This window comes from Podarcis muralis, chromosome 10, assembly GCF_964188315.1.
Source record: "Podarcis muralis chromosome 10, rPodMur119.hap1.1, whole genome shotgun sequence".
In the NCBI taxonomy this organism is placed as follows: Eukaryota; Metazoa; Chordata; class Lepidosauria; order Squamata; family Lacertidae; genus Podarcis; species Podarcis muralis.
In genome coordinates, this window is record NC_135664.1 from 52,467,035 (window position 1) to 52,485,466 (window position 18,432).

At 43.7% G+C, this 18,432-nt stretch overlaps 1 protein-coding gene across 5 annotated transcripts in view; it reads right to left on the reverse strand.

The window, feature by feature from the left end:
* The window catches only part of CHST11 (carbohydrate sulfotransferase 11), a 204,387-nt gene that overhangs the window by 122,209 nt on the left and 63,746 nt on the right, over positions 1-18,432 (reverse strand). For 4 of the 5 annotated variants that reach the window (XM_077935025.1, XM_077935024.1, XM_077935027.1 and 1 more), the window contains one exon: positions 3,824-3,909. In XM_077935025.1, coding sequence (XP_077791151.1) covers positions 3,824-3,909 — 86 coding nt within the window. Of the gene's footprint in view, positions 1-3,823; positions 3,910-10,835; positions 10,928-18,432 lie in introns of those variants that run through there. The other variant, XM_077935028.1, reaches the window with a different exon arrangement.

Genomic DNA, 18,432 nt, shown 5'->3' on the forward strand with positions numbered 1-18,432 from the left:
GTCTATTCCACATGTCTGTTCATAGAGTTCATCCCCGATGACACACTAATTTTCTACATGCAGGGATTTTGCTTTGGTTTTAATTTCGTGGGACATTTTTCAAACAGCTTTACCGCTTGCTCCTGTTAATCATATAAAGAAGACTTTGGGGTGGGGGAGATTTCCCAAATGATCTTTCATGCCATAAACTGCATGACTTCGCATGCAATTAATGCATAGTTCTTCTTAACAATACCTGATATCTACACAGACAGTTTTCCTTGTTTCCCAAAACTTATCTTCATATGCACGAGAGGGGGCAAGTAGTTGTTGCTACTGCTTGTCCTTCTCCAGCTTTTAAAAAATGCATCTCCTTGGCCATGTCAAGGCTAGAATGAGGAGACATTCTAGATAATTGGAAGGGAAGCAGCTCCAGTTCATTGGTATGCTGACCTGTCCCCAAATCCTACTTCCCATTGCTGAAGCCTCTTTCCTTCCTTCCTCCTCGCTGTACCCTTGGCTAAAAATCATGGTGAAAGAGGAGAGGCAGAGATACGGCAAAGGAGTGGATTCAGTTAGGTGGCTGCCCAACGCATTGCAACCACTCTTCCTCTTCCGAGCACAAGTGCTCATGCGGCAACAGCAAGCTGTAAAGTACAGCCTGCATGAGCTGGGCAGGAAGATCTGCATGGCGCTCCCCAGATGATGCCAGACTCAAACACCACCTGTCATTTAATGACAAAGTGCTGACAAAAATCAACTAAGTTTTTCTGCGAATTGTGGAAGAACTGTATTAAACTGCACAACTGAGGCAACAACAGGGCCATTCAAGGCGGCAGCCTATGATCACCTCACTTCACCTCTCTCCTCCACCCAGTAGCTCTCTTGCTATTTTCACTCCTCTGAAGTGATCTGTGAATGTCAACAGGACAGTGTCTGCTGGAATATTGCTCTGCCATGCCCTTCATGCATAGACATATACTGTGCCATCTCTATCCAAAAAGGCGGATGGATGTTAGGCTGAGTCAATCTCTCTTCTTCTTCTTCTTCTTCCTCTCCCCCCCCCACTTGCTCCTTCTCCAACTCTCACCCCTTCCTTTAATGCACTACGAACAGAAGATGCCAGTGTACTGGTGGAAATTCTTGATGTGTGAAAAGCGTCATCTGCTTAGTTCAACAGTGGCTGTGAGAAATTCTGGCCTTATTCAAACATTGACTCTGTGCTTGGCTCCCTCAAAGAAGAAGACGCTGAAGGAATTCTAATGCAGAGGGCTTGGTAAAGATGAGGGATGAGGAATGAATTTGATTCAGTTCGCATCTAAGTGTGAACCTACCCAATTTGCACTTTCCGGAACAAGACGTGAACCAAAGCACAGGCATCCACCAAAAGTTGCACTTTTCCGAATTGTGCAATGCAGTTCCTCAGACAAATAGTGTGTGCATAAGTGCATATACTTAGGGTGTATATTGCATTATGAAAAATATGCTTTGCAAACAAGGCATATAATAGGCATAATTGCATACAAAAAAATGTGTCTATTGGGAGAAATTAAAACAAAACTGCTGATGAATTTTCATGAGGACTTTTTTAAAAATCGCAAACTGATGAGGAAACATTAAGAACCATCCTTAAGATTGGAAAATTAGAAACTGGGAGAAATTGAAATTGACATATAGTAGTCACCTGTCCCTGGTCAAGATATACCTGGAAAGGAGGAAAAGAAGGAAGCCATATAGCAGAGAACTGTGTTCCCTACTTGTAGCAGGTCAGGAAGCTTTTGCATCTACCCAGCTTGCAAAGAGACTGGAATTAAGGCCTTTTTAATGTGTTTGTATGTTCTTATCTTCCTTCATGACCTTTGGCAATGGGAACAGAAAAGTCACAAGCACATATTGAATGTTTCCCAGCAAACCCCAGAGGCGATAAGTCAGAGCGGTTAAAGCTTACTTTCCTCACCAGTCATTCCCTGAAAGCGTTCTAAGGTTTTATTATTTCCCCTTTTGGCAGGCTTACTTTCTTCCTGTTGAAAGTTTTATGTACACTTTCCAGTTAGCAACACAGAGCCCAACTTGCTCGTGTCAATAAATGCTGCTGCCCTAACTTCCTCAGACTCCGAGTAAAAATGGAAACTAACCTGAGTTCATTTTAGAAGCAGAAAGCAAGGCAAAGGCATATTGAGAACAATTTTGACATTCTCATGTCACAGCCAACACGTATCTCTCAAATGTCACCAGCCCCCTCTAAAAATTCCTGCTTAATCAGTGGGACCCCATTTTGCAAGCCCCACAGTCATTCCTTCCATCACCAAGTAGCATTTGAAATATTTAGTGGCTTGTTAAATCTAATGAGTGAGATTTATTAAGAGTCACTTCCCTTAATAGCTGCCCGCGTTTCACAAAATGTTATTCATTAAGGTATAAATATGAAATAGGCAGCTGTTAAACCTTAATAACTATGTTTAATAGCTGGGCTGGCATTTCCCAGCCTCTGCAATGGCAATACTTCCTCTCCACTGCGAGCAGGAAATGCTACTCCCCAAGGTATCATTAACTTATTTAAAATATTTTTACCCCCTGCTTAATCTGAAGATATCAGGGAGGCAACAATAGCTCGATAAAATAACAAAATACGTCAATAAATATCAAATCACAGAATGGACCTCTTTCTCAGCAGGGTATCATCAACAATATCAGAAAACCCATGTTTCGTCCCCTAAATCACAACTGATGGCTACATGTCAGCGAACAAAGGCTTCAGACATACTTTAAAAATGGATTCCTATAGTAACATTTCAAAACATACAGGAATCTCCTCATGGTGAAACAAAGCTAGCCATGTTTTCTGGATTCCCTCTCCATTTGAACTGGGTTCGGTTCCCTCTCCCTCTCTCATTATTCATGAGAGCCAGTGTGATGTGATGGCTAAAAGGTAAAGGGGCCCCTGACCATTAGGTCCAGTCGTGACCGACTCTGGGGTTGCGGCGACATCTCACTTTATTGGCCGAGGGAGTTGGCGTACAGCTCCTGGGTCATGTGGCCAGCATGACTAAGCCGCTTCTGGTGAACCAGAGCAGCGCACGGAAACACCGTTTACCTTCCCGCCGGAGCGGTACCTATTTATCTACTTGCACTTTGACGTGCTTTCGAACTGCTAGGTTGGCAGGAGCAGGGACCGAGCAACGGGAGCTCACCCCGTCGCGGGGATTCGAACCGCCGACCTTCTGATCGGCAAGTCCTAGGCTCTGTGGTTTAACCCACAGTGCCACCCGTGTCCCTTGGCTGGAGGGCTGGATTAAGATCAGAACCCTCACTGGGTGACCTTGGGCCAGTCACTGCCTCTCAGTCTAACCTACTTTACAAGGGTAGTGCTCAAACATTGCTGGGGTGGGGGGAGCTGTTAAACTGACTTCTGACTCTCAAGAACCCCAACCAGTAATTAGCCAGCATAGGATGAACGGGTGAAAGGCTAGAGCTGTTAAGAGGCTGCAAGTCTCCAGGATTATTATTAGTATTTCTTTGGGCCACACATATCTGCAACATTTTGGCTACCTGCAATTGCTTCCAAACAATATCAGGAAAGGGGGAAAGAAAAGCAACATTAAAAGTCTTAAGGTGTTCCGCAGTGTGTGCGCCTATGCGTTATCTCTTCTCTATTTCCCTATCCACAGGAGATGAGAATTCACTAGAGCTCTCAGATAAGCGAAATAACTTTGCAAGGAAAGTGCGCAGCTTCTCTGCCGCCTTAATGCACTCCACCAGGAAGCAAGACTATTCATCAGGAAAATAACGGAACAGCGTGTGTGGGATGTGTGAAGAACTGAAGCTACAGCGCTAGGACGCTTACCTGGGTTGGATTGTACAGTTCCTGCAGTGGGCTCCTCGACCCCTTCCGGCAGCAGATGTCCATTCCAAATGGATTCCTACGTATTACTGGCAGGAAATAAAGGAAAATTAGTCAGGTTTCTCAAATATTAAATGATTCTTAAAGCATAAATTAAAACAATTAACATATTTCTGAAATGAGGCTGGATTTCTTAAAAAATAGTAATGAAAGAATTAACCATAAGAGTGGGTCTGATGGGGTGGGTAGGGTTCAGCTAACTAAACATAGCATTATTATAATTATTTGTTGTTGTTGTTGTTGTTGTTGATTAAAACACCTTCTTGTTCCAAAATGCAGCAGGCAGATTACTGGATAGGGTTCCGTTTATAATCCCCCATTTTAAAACAACGGCATTGGTTGCAGTTCCATTCACAGTGCTAAAGTCCTAGACAACTTTGCTCCTCCAAATCTGAAAGATCACCTCTTTTCCTACAGACCGCAGTGGGTGCTAAGATCAGCTTTTGGTAGTCTCACCACTCTCAGAAGATTTGGCACAGGTGGCAAGGAAGAGGGCTTTCTCTGTGGCACCCTAAATTGTGGAACTCCCGCCCCACAGAGATGTACCTGACATCTTCACTATCCAGCTTTCATCACTGAAAGCCCACCTCCTTACCCTGGCCTTTGACAAGTGAAATACATACTTTTAGAACCCTATACTTGTGATTGTAATTTTTTAAGAAACTGCTTTAATGTTGTATTTTAAATTGCAACCCACCTGGGGACCTTGGGGTGAAAAGGAGGTAATAAATCAGAACAAAGTAAAATAATTATAATATATTTAATACACCGCCAATAGTTTTTTGTTTTTTAAAGCAGGCTTCATGTTGATATATACATCTTTCCCAAAGAGAAACAATGAACAACATAATTGCATAGGTATTGGGATCAGCTGACTGTCACATAAGTGATTCTTATAGAATAGATTCAATTTGTAAAACACACTGAACTTTACCCAAGAATCTTCAGTCAGTTGAAACGCAAGTTTCAGCTTTTAAATGCCGAGGATCTTACAAGGAAGTGTTACCAGCGAAACTGCTAGTGTGAAGTAGGAAAAGAGTAACCAGCTTCTATTCGATTATTTTTCTCATTCTCAGACATTTTTATCTAGGCTAACTTGTCACAAGCAAGTGGAAACTGCAAACACCTTCTTATCACCTCATTCACTTGCCAGAGCAAGGAGAATCCATCAATCACTCTGGTGCTCTGGAAGATGACATCATCACTCCTAGCCTTTAAAAAGTCCCAGAGACACTGCACCGTGAATCAAAACCAAAGGACCTACTCAACACAACAAGAGATGAGCTGGTGCATTTATTTCTTTGTTTTTTATAGGGCTTTTAGTGCAGCTTTACCATCTTTAGCTTCTTATATCTTCTAAAGAACACTTGCAAATTGTTCCCAATTGTTTACCTAAAAGTAAATATTCCATCAGGCTGCAGCACTGGGAGGGATGAGAAGCAGGGCAACTGTCTCAGCAATATTGAGAAACAAGCACCACACCCTCAACTGTTTCCACCCCAGATGGTCATCGTAAGACATCCGTGGGTGCAGGATAGTTGGATCGACTCTGCCGTCACGCCCACCCTGTGCTGAGCTCCGTGGGCCTCCCCTCTCAGAAACGGGTTACAATACTCAGTGTTTGGAAGGAGGTGAGCAACACCACACTTCCAACTGCTACTGCTTTAAAGCCTTGATGGTGAACATAATAACTGGGCAGGCTCACGTAGCAGGAGAAGACGGTCCTTGAGACATTCAGATCCTGACCTTTAAAGGGCTTTAAAGGTTAGTGCCGGCTGCAGAAGCAATTACTTAAACAAATTGTGTCCTATCTAATGCTTATCATATTAAAATCTGTAAGAAAACTGCAAAACATCTCTGCAGAAGCGGAACAGAACATACATCTTTTTTTGTCTGGAAAGAAAAATAAATGTCTCTCTTTCTCTCCTAATCTAAATTGAAACATTAAAAAGGTAATTATCTACTGAAGGGACCTGCTGCTTTCCCCTCAAAGCAATGAGAAACTCCACAGTCTTGGTGGTATCTTGAATAGTTCTGGTAAACAAACACACTAAATGATTTGATTTTCCTTCACCATTTAAAGTACTGGAGATTACCGTGGGCTGCAATTTTAATTAACTTCTGAGGATTTTTAGTCAAACAGCTCAATAGAGCAATTGCTTAAAATATTGAATGTTAAACACATGTAGGATACCAATTGATCTTCTGCATGCACAGATACAGGTATTTGGAAGAAGAAGAAGAAGAAGAAGAAGAAGAAGAAGAAGAAGAAGAAGAAGAAGAAGAAGAAGAAGAAGAAGAAAGTTTTCCTCAAGAAAACATTGCATAACATCTTCAGGCTATGCCAGACTTGAGCTCCTACACACAGCGGTGTAGCGTGGGTTGTCAGCACCCGGGGCAAGGCAAGTAATTTGCGCCCCCTAACCCGTGGATTTGCACCCCCTAACCTGTGGATTTGCGCCCCCTAACCCATGGATTTGCCCTAACCCCAGATGTTGCGCCCGGTGTGGCCGGCCCCCCCCCTGCACCCCCCACGCTACGCCACTGCCTACACAAGTGTTAATTTGGAGCTTAAGACAGGGCTGAGTTTAAATGCCTTCCCTGACAGCACCACACTTTCTGCCTGCTGCAAAGCTGGGTGGGGAATGTTTTGGTGGCAGCAGGACAAATAGAGGAGACAGCAATTATGCTTCCCCTACCATCAGGCTCCAGGGTGAGCACATGGAGCACTGGGCTTCAGCATAACCCCATGTCATCATTGCCATTAAGCCCATCAGCAATAGACAAGCCAAAGCAAAAGAAAAGGTGAGCCAGGGGGCAGTTTCACAAAAACTTTCATTCCCTTCCCTTGTGCACAGCCATTCCACGCTAGAGTTGGCCAGTTCAGATGGAGCAATGAAAATGGTTTCCTATCCTGGCTTGAAGAGCAGACACAAACCATACTTCGCCCGCTCCGATGAAGCAGCAAACTATGATGTGCCTCCACTCAGGACCAGATGAATGGAACGCATGAGTCTATGGCTTCTCCACTTATTCACAAAACACCAAACCATCGTTCGGTATTATGCCTGAACTGTCTCACATAAACCAAGGCAAGAAATAAGCAGAGCTCGAGCGTCACTCTTGGCAACATCACAAGAATGTAGTAACAGGGAGCTTACACGTTTTGAGGCAGGGCTTCAAATAAAGGAATGGATGTTCCCGAGTTTTGTATTACGTGGGGGAAGGGGAATTCTCTCTATCCACTTTCTGCATAACGTGCATAATTCCATGCACTCATATTGCTCTTACTTGCCTTTGCTGTGAACTAGAAAGATCAAAATGTAATAACCTTTCCTTATAGGGGATTTGCTCTCCCCAACTTGTGGAGAACGATGGGGATGGCAACTGGGGGAGAGCCAAGCTCATCCTCACTCCCTGCTCATGTGTTAAATCAGCAGGCCTGAATAGGGCTAGAGCTGTTTGCACATTAGGCAAGGACAGATGCTTAGAGATGCCAAGAAATGTGCTTCTTAGCAACAGCAAGTTTTTTATGCAAGGCTAGTTTGTGAATGCTATATAGCACAGTATACTGTTGTACAGTTGTTTATTTGGCTGACAAATGCACCTGTGCCAATGGCAAAGCAGTTTCTAAAAGAGCTTCTTGTCCTTTTCATCTGCTCAAGATAATATAAGATAACACCCTGTGGTGTTATATTGACACACCAGCTCACTAAAGGGCAAGGCTGATTTGCCCTTGTAGTGCTTGGCAGTCTGATCTACCTGTGGTTTTCTTCAAACGTTTTCAATGAAAACTTTTTAATAAAGCTGAACTATAACTATATTATAAGTTCCAAGCACACCTTGCATGCAAGAGATCAAGTCTTTGGCGGCTTGGCTAAGTCAAGACTGGAATTTGCTCTCTAGCTTTAAAACTATATTGAAGAGATGAGGGAACCTGTGGCCTGCCAGATGTTGCTGAACTGCAGCTCCCACCATTCCTGATTAGAGAGCCAGTGTGGTGTAGTGGTTAAGAGCGGTCTCGTAATCTGGGGAACCGGGTTCGCGTCTCTGCTCCTCCACATGCAGCTGCTGGGCATAGGCGCCGACTCCATGGGGCTTGAGGGGGCCCGAGCCCCCTCAAAAATTCGTTTGGGGGGGCTCCGCCCCCCCAATAATCTCCGGCACCCCTCCAGCAGAGCGCCATCGCCGCCCCTCCCCCAGCCCAAAATGCACAGGGAGGGGCGGGCTGCATGCCTCCTGCCCTCCCTCCCGAGCAAAAGCTCCACCCAATTTCCTTTGGAGCTGATTAATAGGCGCAGCACGCTCTCCCCTATTCGCTCACGAGGAGGCGGCGCCACTTTATTTGCATATTCATGAGCTTATTTATTATTCATGAGCTTTCCCGGGCCCCCCCAATATTTTTTATAAGTCCGCGTCCCTGCTGCTGGGTGACCTTGGGCTAGTCACACTTCTTTGAAGTCTCTCAGCCCCACTCACCTCACAGAGTGTTTGTTGTGGGGGAGGAAGGGAAAGGAAAATGTTAGCCGTTTTGAGACTCCTTAAAAGGGAGTGAAAGGCGGGATATCAAATCCAAACTCTTCTTCTTCTTCTTCTTATTGGCTATGCTGGTTGGGGCAGATGGGAGTTGAAGTCCAACAACCTCTTGAATGCCACAAGGTCCCCATGCTCAGTACATAGGCTCAGTTGGTACATTATGGGTAAGGAAGGTTAGCTACAGTGATTGGCCAGCAAACTAGAATTCGAAATTATGTTTTAAAGCAGGTTTGCAAGCCATGGTTTGTGGGATGGTTTTGATTTCCAAGCTGACAAAACTGTTAATTTTGTCCATCACTCTGCACCTCAGAGATGGGAGTAAAGTTATTAAGCTGAATACTAAGAGAACAGAAGCAGAAAAGCACATCTAAACACTGTTTAGCCAACTGTACATTTGGAAACTCCAGTAGATGTTTGGGTTACAATTATGGACGGCATGTAGTTTGTTGTGAAGTTTGAAATGAGTCATAAAGTCTTGCTCTTTTATTGTACCCCTAAGAAATGATATGAAATTAAACCTAAACCTACAATACATGACCCATTCTGTTAGACAGATTTACTTTCAATGTGATGCTTATGAGGATTTCAGTACATTGATATTCCTTCCTTGAACCTGAAATCTGTGTCCAACCCTCAATGACATCAACTGAGCCAAAAATTGCACAGCCACAATGCCCAGCTGTGTTGGGCGAGCTGAAAGCCTATGCTTTACTTTGCTCCCCCTCCCCCTCCCCCTCCCCACACCTCTTGCCAGTCACAACTACCTTTCATGTGCCACACTCCTAAGCCTTCCCCATGACCACTTCCTTCCATTCAATGGGAATGGGAAGTGTGCTATCTGGGGCCAACAAGCAACTAAAGGAGAAAGAAACTTGATCTACATCTTCGCCAAACAAAGTCACATTTGAAAACCAAGGGCCTCGAATAGGGATGGGGAACCTGTGGCCTTCCAAATGTTGTTGGACTCCAGTTCCCATAATCTCTGTCCACTGAGAATGCTGGCTGGGACTGATGGGAGTTGGAGTCTAACAGCACCTGGAAGGCCACAGGTTCCCCATCCCTGACCGAGTGAAATATAGAGCTCTGAAGAACAGCAAAAGGACAAATCTGCTTTCCATCATGTGAAATTTCAAAGGGATAGGTACATTTAAGTGATGAGTTCATCAATAGCCTTTCAGCAGACTGGACAACAGGAGAATACCATGAAAAAATCCCGGCGTAGATTGTGGTTTCTACCAACATGGGTGCAGAAACAACAGTTTGACCTTTAGAATGCCAGAGTCTCAAACTCCCCATCGGTAATTCCGTTGAAGCACAGCACATGTTCACATTTCCCAAATCTTTATGTGAATAGCAGCATCCGCTAGCTACTGGCTTTTTAATCTCCTTGGTAATGCTTTATTTACATTGTTTATGCTGTCCTAATTACTCCTTGTTTGTATCATAAACATAAACAAATATTGGGAATTAGCTTAAATTAACTGCATCTCATCTTACTTTTCTAAGGATATGTTAATATTTAATTTTTCATTACACAGATGCAAAACAAAGTGACAAAGCATCCTAATATCTGGTTGCTTAAAACTCATATACATGTCAGTTGCTGATTGTATCTGTGCTGAAGATACCCATTTACATCTTGTTTGGGAGATGACATACATCCTGCAGCACAGCATTAAGAACATGGAAAGAATAGGACTGAAACTCAATCAATTGGGGGGACGGGACTGTAAATGGTAACAAAAAATTTAAGCCATTCAAGTCAATGCTGCTCTTAGCAGTGATTTCAATGCAAGTAACACGTAGTATTAGGGACGCGGGTGGCGCTGTGGGTAAAACCTCAGTGCCTAGGACTTGCCGATTGCATGGTCGGCGGTTCGAATCCCCGCGGCGGGGTGCGCTCCCGTCGTTCGGTCCCAGCGCCTGCCAACCTAGCAGTTCGAAAGCACCCCCGGGTGCAAGTAGATAAATAGGGACCGCTTACCAGCGGGAAGGTAAACGGCGTTCCGTGTGCTGCGCTGGATTGCCAGATGCAGCTTGTCACGCTGGCCACGTGACCCAGAAGTGTCTCCGGACAGCGCTGGCCCCCGGCCTCTTGAGTGAGATGGGCGCACAACCCTAGAGTCTGTCAAGACTGGCCCATACGGGCAGGGGTACCTTTACCTTTACCTTTAACATGCAGTAGGTATTGGATCTGAAATCTAATAACAGTAGTTTAATAGGTTCAAGAGAACTGGATAAAGTTCCTTTTGCTTACCATTGTGTCCACATGCCATTTCTTTTACCTCAATGTTCCCTCTGCTGAAAAACTTTTCACAGGCTTTCGAAACAATGAAAAACCTGTAAAACCTATTCATCTGAGGCAAATCACTGTAGCCACAAGCAACAATCCCTTTTTAAAGCCACATTTGACACTCACCAGCTGTGTGCTGCGGCGCCACCACTGCAGATGGCCAGAGGACAGTACTGCAGCAGCCATTTCAGCAGGGATCATGTGACCCAAGGGGCCAATGGGGTTCTACTTGCTGGCTGCAGCCCAGATCATCAGTTTGAACAATCCATCTCTCAGACACGGACTGAATTCCCCCTCCCTTTCCTCCCTGCTTGCCTCAAAACAAACCACCAGCCCTGACACACAGCTTTCCTCCACAAAGCAACTTCATTTCCCCCTATGATTCATTAAGCACTATTATTCTGGGACTCGCCAGGCTTTGAGGTTTGTTACATGCAGTCTAAGACTTCAGTCTTCCTATTTATCCCCTGTCTGGAAACTAAGCATGCTAGGAATTTATTACTAAATATCTGTCTAGCAGATTGTAGTTTGTTTTCATTTCAAGTCAGGAACAAGATAGGAAGATCGAAATCTGAAGTGTGTTTTCATTACAGTTTTTCTACAGGTGATATCTCTTGTTGGGCTCACATCTACTGTGATAAAGAGCATACAATCTTCTTTGAGATGCCCGTTCAAATTTCTAGCATGTCCTTGTACCTAAAAAAAATAAATGTGTATGTGCACACTATTTACTCCATTGCCTTAAATGAAAAAAGAAAGGAAGTGGGATTGAATAATTGGTCTCTTCTTGTTCTTAGGACTCAAGAAACAGAAACTGTATCTGCTATGTATGCTAAAGTTACCTTTAAAAATCCATTGCTGGTACTGTATATTGGTTGGTACAATGCACAGAGAGCATTCTCTCTCCCCACCATTCACTTCAGGCTCGTTCCATATTGCTTCTTACCAGTACCAAGTTATTTCTTAGCCAGAGGGAACCACAAAAATATAAGAAAGTACAGAAGTCATAACTTTGAAGGTGGGTTTCTTTCTGAATTATTATCTGGGCATTTCAGTACTCAGAAGTGGTGGGGAGGTTTGTATGAAGATTTATTTTATTTCTATTTTACAGGAGTAGCCGTGGGCAAGTCACCACCTCTGAAGCTAAGCTTTCCCTCCAGGGAGCTGTTAGGATATGTGATATGAGGAAGCCTAGAACACGGGAAGTGCTTGAGGAGATATTTAAGTGGAGGCTGAATGGGCAGCTGTCCAGGATGCTGTCACTGAAGATTCCTGTATGGAGCGGGAGCCTTGAAGGGACCCTAAGGTCCCTTCCATCTCTTCATATTCTATGATTCTATGGATGGTGCACTGAAACTGAGCGTGAGATCTCTCTTTGCTGTGTGTGCTGATCAGAAAGCTCCAGGTTATTTTTGTAATGCATTTTATCACACCAAGAGCTGGTTCTCCTTACCTCTCCCAATTTTATCCTAACAACAGCCTTGGGAGGAAGATCAGGCAGAGAGAGAGAGAGAGAGAGAGAGAGAATGACTGACCTAAGCTTCCCCCCCCCCATTTAATTCCCACAACAAGCCTGTGAGGTAGGTTAGGCTGAAAGGCGTCATGACCAAGTAAGGATTATGAACCCTGGTCTCCCAGGTCCTAGCCCAGGGGTAGGCAAACTAAGGCCCGTGGGCCGGATGCGGCCCAATTGCTTTCTCAATCCGGCCCATGGACGGTCCAGGAATCAGTGTGCTTTTACATGGGTAGAATGTGTCCTTTTATTTGAAATGCCTCTCTGGGAACCTGCACAAGCGACGCTGACACAAAACCCCACATATATTAAGTATAATAGAAACATCTCCACCCCACCCCACCCATCTTCCCACCCACTTTCCCCTTCTTCTTCCTAATTTCTCAACAAATGAAACTGATCTGTAAAAAATGTTACTTGGAGGGGGGGGGAGAGATTGCACATAGTTTGGTAAACTAAGAAAATCTTTAATAAAAATACATTTTTAAAAATGCATCTCTTGGTTATTTGTGGGGCCTGCCTAGTGTTTTTACATGAGCAGAATGTGTGTTTTTATTTAAAATGCATCTCTGGGTTATTTGTGGGGCATAGAGATTAGTTCATTTCCCCCAAAAAAATATAGTCTGGCCCCCCCACATGGTCTGAGGGACGGTTGACCAGCCCACGGCTGAAAAAAGGTTGCTGATCCCTGTCCTAGCCCAACACTCAAACCTCCACACCACACCAGCCATAGTGGAGAACTGTGTAGATAGTGTTTTAATATCAGAATAAGTCCTTGGTGACCATTTGCTTTTTAAGGATCCCATCTCAGCCTCTGAAATTTGGTGGAAAACCAGGTCTTTGCTGTAATCATCCTTACAAAATAAATAAATCAGTTTGTGGCCTGCCTGCCTGCTCTATCATGGAGCTTGCTCAAAAAGAGAAGAGAAGGAGGGCTTTAAACAGAATAGCTGCTTTGGTGACCTATAATTTTAAAGGCATCAATCCAGAAGTGTGGTTAGAATGTGAAAAGGTCACTTGCTGCTGCTGCAGCTGCATCCTGGATCACAACATTTCAGGGTCCCAGACAGATACGCAGCCTGAATCAAACTGCAAGTCACTCCTGACAGAGTTTTACTAGCACAAAATTAAAGCAGCACAGTGTCGGGCGTTCTCAGGAATTAAAAACTGGAATTGGCAGGGCAGGCCTGGCCCACCTATTAGGTGTGGCAAAGCAGCCACCTCAGGCAGCAGAAGCCCTTGAGCTGCCCCCGCCCCCAGAAACAGTGCCAGAGAAACGGTGTAGGCATCATCACAGATTTCCAGCAAGACCTTGCCAAAATATTGTGAGATACTGCCAGAAATCGGCACCAATGCCAGCACTGCTTCTCTGCCAGTAGGTGGTGTGGTGCTAGTGATGGCGAAGGCAGGCAGTGAAGCGGAGGTGATGGGATGGGCAGCATGGCAGAGCAGGGTAGCACTTCCTGTTTGGCCTGGGGAAGGGCATCGCTCAGGGATAGAAAGCACATCCTTTGCATGCAAAAGGACTATATGGTCACTTCAAACTACTCTCAGCCTTCAGAGGAAGCATTGGCAGCCAAGCACTTGCACGAGGCAAGGAAAGCTGCATTCAGGCTCCTCTCTTCAGAATGAATAAATTCAGCTTTGCATTTGTCAACAGCATGTGAACGGACTCTGATTGTTAAAGGTAAAGGTAAAGGTACCCCTGCCCATACGGGCCAGTCTTGACAGACTCTAGGGTTGTGCGCCCAGCTCACTCAAAAGGGCGGGGGCCAGCGCTGTCCGGAGACACTTCCGGGTCACGTGGCCAGCGTGACATCGCTGCTCTGGTAAGCCAGAGCCGCACACGGAAACGCCGTTTACCTTCCCGTTATAAAGCGGTCCCTATTTATCTACTTGCACCCCGGGGTGCTTTCGAACTGCTAGGTTGGCAGGCGCTGGGACCGAACAACGGGAGCACACCCCGCTGCGGGGATTCGAACCACCAACCTTTCGATCGGCAAGCCCTAGGCGCTGAGGCTTTTACCCACAGCGCCTTGCATGCAAAGGGGATGCATCTGAGCTCCCCGCCTCCAGCACAAACAGGTACAGGCTCTGCTCTCCCTACCACTTGTAATCAGGGACTGGTGCATCATACCGTGCCCTAGAGAGTACCTGCTCAGTGTAGCTATTTCACTGCCTGCTGTACTTGAGAACTAATCTCGATTTTGCTACCATGTGACCTGAGTTTAGAAATGCTTTACATATATATATAAAAAACACACTAGTGGTTTGGGAGATGCAATTCAATAGCAATGAAACTGTACAACCCTTTGACACATAATCATGCATCTATGATTTGGGTGGTTGTGGGGAAATGAATATTCCAAAGTTAGTATTTCATAGGTTCTTTGATGGGGCACACCATTGGAATTGGAAGCAGCTCGCTTCCCTTCGTGGAGTGTTATTTGCCATTTTACTGCTAGACTGCAAGCAACAGGTATTTGCTGTTTCTTTGTGTGTGTGTGTTTTGAAGTTGTCTTCACAATGAAAACTTGTGAAAACACAAAAGCTGCCTGTTATGGTCTGGGAGTTGCCAGACATCCAGGAGGCTTTTGTTTTCAGATCAGACTCCAGTGTGTTGTTGTTGTTGTTGTTTAGTCGTGTCCGACTCTTCGTGACCCCATGGACCAGAGCACACCAGGCACTCCTGTCTTCCACTGCCTCCCGCAGTTTGGTCAAACTCAGCTTCATAGCTTCGAGAACACCATCCAACCATCTCGTCCTCTGTCGTCCCCTTCTCCTTGTGCCCTCCATCTTTCCCAACATCAGGGTCTTTTCCAGAGAGTGTACTCTTCTCATGAGGTTGGCCAAAGTATTGGAGCCTCAGCTTCAGGATGTGTCCTTTCAAATGACCATTTCTCCATGTGAAAAAAGCACTCAGTGATCACCTTTACCATGTCAATCATGAACAGGTCTATAGATGTGTGTGTATGTGTGTGCGTTGTCAAATTTAAAGAGAGGAGGCAGAGATAGATAGAGAGAGAGAGAGAGAGAGAGAGAGAGAGAGAGAGTTTTAAAGAAAATAAAGAACCTCCTTTCCAAAAAAATTACCTTTAGTTGGAAACTTCTGAATAAAAGTAAATCCCTAACTCCTAATTACCATGGAAGAAGATTCACACTGAAACATTCTGGGCTTTTGGATCAAATTTCATACTGTCCCATACAGAACTGTTTCAGATTTATTTTGTTTATGTGGGGTGCCCTACTGTTTCCTACCCCATTATGAGAAACCTTGTTACAACACCATATAAAATAAACAACATTTTTTATTGATTTATCATAAACATGTGGACAAGCTAACACATAACCATACAAACAATAACATAGAACATATTCAGAATAAAAAACAAATTACAGAGATGCAGTTCTATATAGTCATGATTTTAAGATGGGTCTATGTAGCCCACCACAACAAGTAGTGAGCCTTCAAACTTAGACCCTGTTAAAAACAAATCAAGCACCAATTAATATTATGTGCTCATCAATTAATCAACCACAAGCTGACTTGACTAGTCTGATTAAATATAATAAAGCACGGAGCCTACAGGCTCACAGGGGGTAATTTTTAAATGACCCTGTAATGAAAATAGGCTGCTTTATGTGTGAAATTAGTTGCTTAAAAAGGAAAAGCATGCATTCAATTCAACCACCTCCAAAAAAAATTTAATAGCCTATACAATTACTGTAAAAGCAGTGGATACTAAAATATATAAAAAATAAGCTTATCTAGATTAGCAAATTTATTGGAGTATGGTTTTAATATGAATCTTAGCAGAAAGAAGCATGGGAAGACTGATGAAGAATTCAACTAAATCTAAATGGATTTTAAAAATGAAACTTAGCTACCAAAGACCAGCGATTATTCTTACTTGCTCCATTTTCGTTAAATGACTGGAGCTGAAAAATCACAGGCAAAAGTAGATGAGACAAAGCTAATGTATCTTTGCCTTTAAATGCAAGGTTTTACCGCGGTTCTATTTTTTTTAAAAAAACCAAAAATTGCCAGTGTGAGATAGAAGCAAAAGAAGCCAAGGACGTGGGGGAGATTTATCCTTCCAGCCCCACTGTGCTTCTGATCAAGATTGGAACCAAACGCCTGCAATCCTCATTGGGTGGCGGGGGGGGGGGGCACACACATGCTCACGTCAATAGGAGTTCTCCCCATTCAAAGCAAATTTCAGGCACAGGGCCCTTCTAATGTGGATGAGGACCAGAACAGCTGAAAAATATTTAACCCCACTGCACAGGCTGGAAGCAGATCCAGATTGCCCCTCCCCTTAAACACACACACACACACACACACACACACACACACAGAGAGAGAGAGAGAGAGAGAGAGAGAGAGACCTAAGGTATGTAGCTACCATATTATCTTGCCTAACGTTCAAACTTAAGCATCAGAGATGGTAATTACAGGTGGCACATGGCTTGCATTTTTACTGTACAGTGGTACCTCAGGTTAAGTACCGTATTTTTCTCTCTATTACACGCAGATTTTTTCTCCTAAAAAGGAAGGGGAAATGTCTGTGCGTGTTATGGAGCGAATGTGGGGGGGGGGTCCCTGGAGCCGATTAGGGGAGCGCAGGTGAAAAGAACCAGGTTAAAAACTACCGCCCTATATCATTACTTAATGTGGATTATAAAATATTTGCAGACATTTTAGCAAAAAGATTGAAGAGAGTTTTGGTAGAGGAGATTCATAAGGACCAAACAGGCTTTCTCCCAGGGAGACATATGTCGGACAATGTGAGGAACATTATAGACATTTTGGAGTTGTTGGAAGTGAACATTAATAGAAAGGCGGTGCTAATCTTTGTGGATGCGGAGAAAGCCTTTGATAACATTTGTTGGACCTTTATGAAGAAGAATCTCCAAGGGATGGGGGTAGGCCAAGGTTTTGAAAATGGTATAGGTGCTATATACTCTAAGCAAAAAGCAAAGTTGATTGTGAACAATGTGGTTACGGAAGAAATACCTATAGAAAAAGGTACACGACAGGGATGCCCAATATCCCCTTTACTTTTTATATCAGTCCTGGAGGTTTTGTTAAATATGATCAGAGGGGACCAGTTGGTTAAAGGAGTTCAGGTCGGAGCCAGAAACTACAAATTAAGGGCATTTGCAGATGACTTAGTACTGACTTTGCAACAGCCAGATACTAGTACTAAAAGAGTATTAGAATTAATTGAGATATTTGGTCAGGTAGCAGGATTTAAACTGAACAAGCAAAAAACTAAAGTGTTGGAGAAAAATCTAACAATGGCAGAAAAAGAGAAGTTTCAGAGTGAAACAGGTTTAGTAATAACAAAAAAGGTGAAGTACCTGGGTGTGAACTTGACTTCAAAAAATGTGAATTTATTTAAAGACAACTATGACAAATGTTGGACAGAGGTGAAGAAAGATCTAGAAATATGGTCAAGGTTGAGACTTTCCTTGTTAGGCCGAATTGCTGTTATAAAGATGAATGTATTGCCTAGAATGTTGTTTTTATTTCAGACACTCCAGATCCTGGACAAAATGGACTGTTTCAAGAGGTGGCAAAAAGACATATCAAAATTTGTCTGGCAGGGCAAAAAGCCCAGAATTAACTTTAAGATCTTAACTGATGCAAAAGACAGAGGGGGGTTTGCCCTGCCGGACCTGAGACTTTACTATGAATCGGCAGCGTTTTGCTGGTTGAAACAATGGCTGCTTCTTGAGAATACAGACATTTTGGATCTGGAAGGGTATGACAATAGATTTGGTTGGCATGCATATATATGGTATGACAAGGTAAAAATGCATAAAGGTTTTAAAAACCATATTGTCAGGAAAGCATTGTACAATGTCTGGATAAGATATAAGGATTTACTCGAAAGTAAAACTCCCAGGTGGTTATCACCAATGGAGGCTAAAGAGACTAAGAAACTTAATATGGAGTCCAAATGGCCAAAATATTGTGAAATTTTAGAACAAGACGGTGAAAGAGTTAAATTACAAAGCTATGACAAATTAAAGTCTAAAGTACGAGATTGGTTGCATTACCTTCAGATAAACGAGGTATTCAAACAGGACAGGAAAATAGGTTTTCAGATGGAGAGGTCGAAATTAGAAACAGAATTGTTAGAACCCAATACTAAGAACTTGTCAAGAATGTACAATTTGCTGCTGAAATGGAATACACAAGAT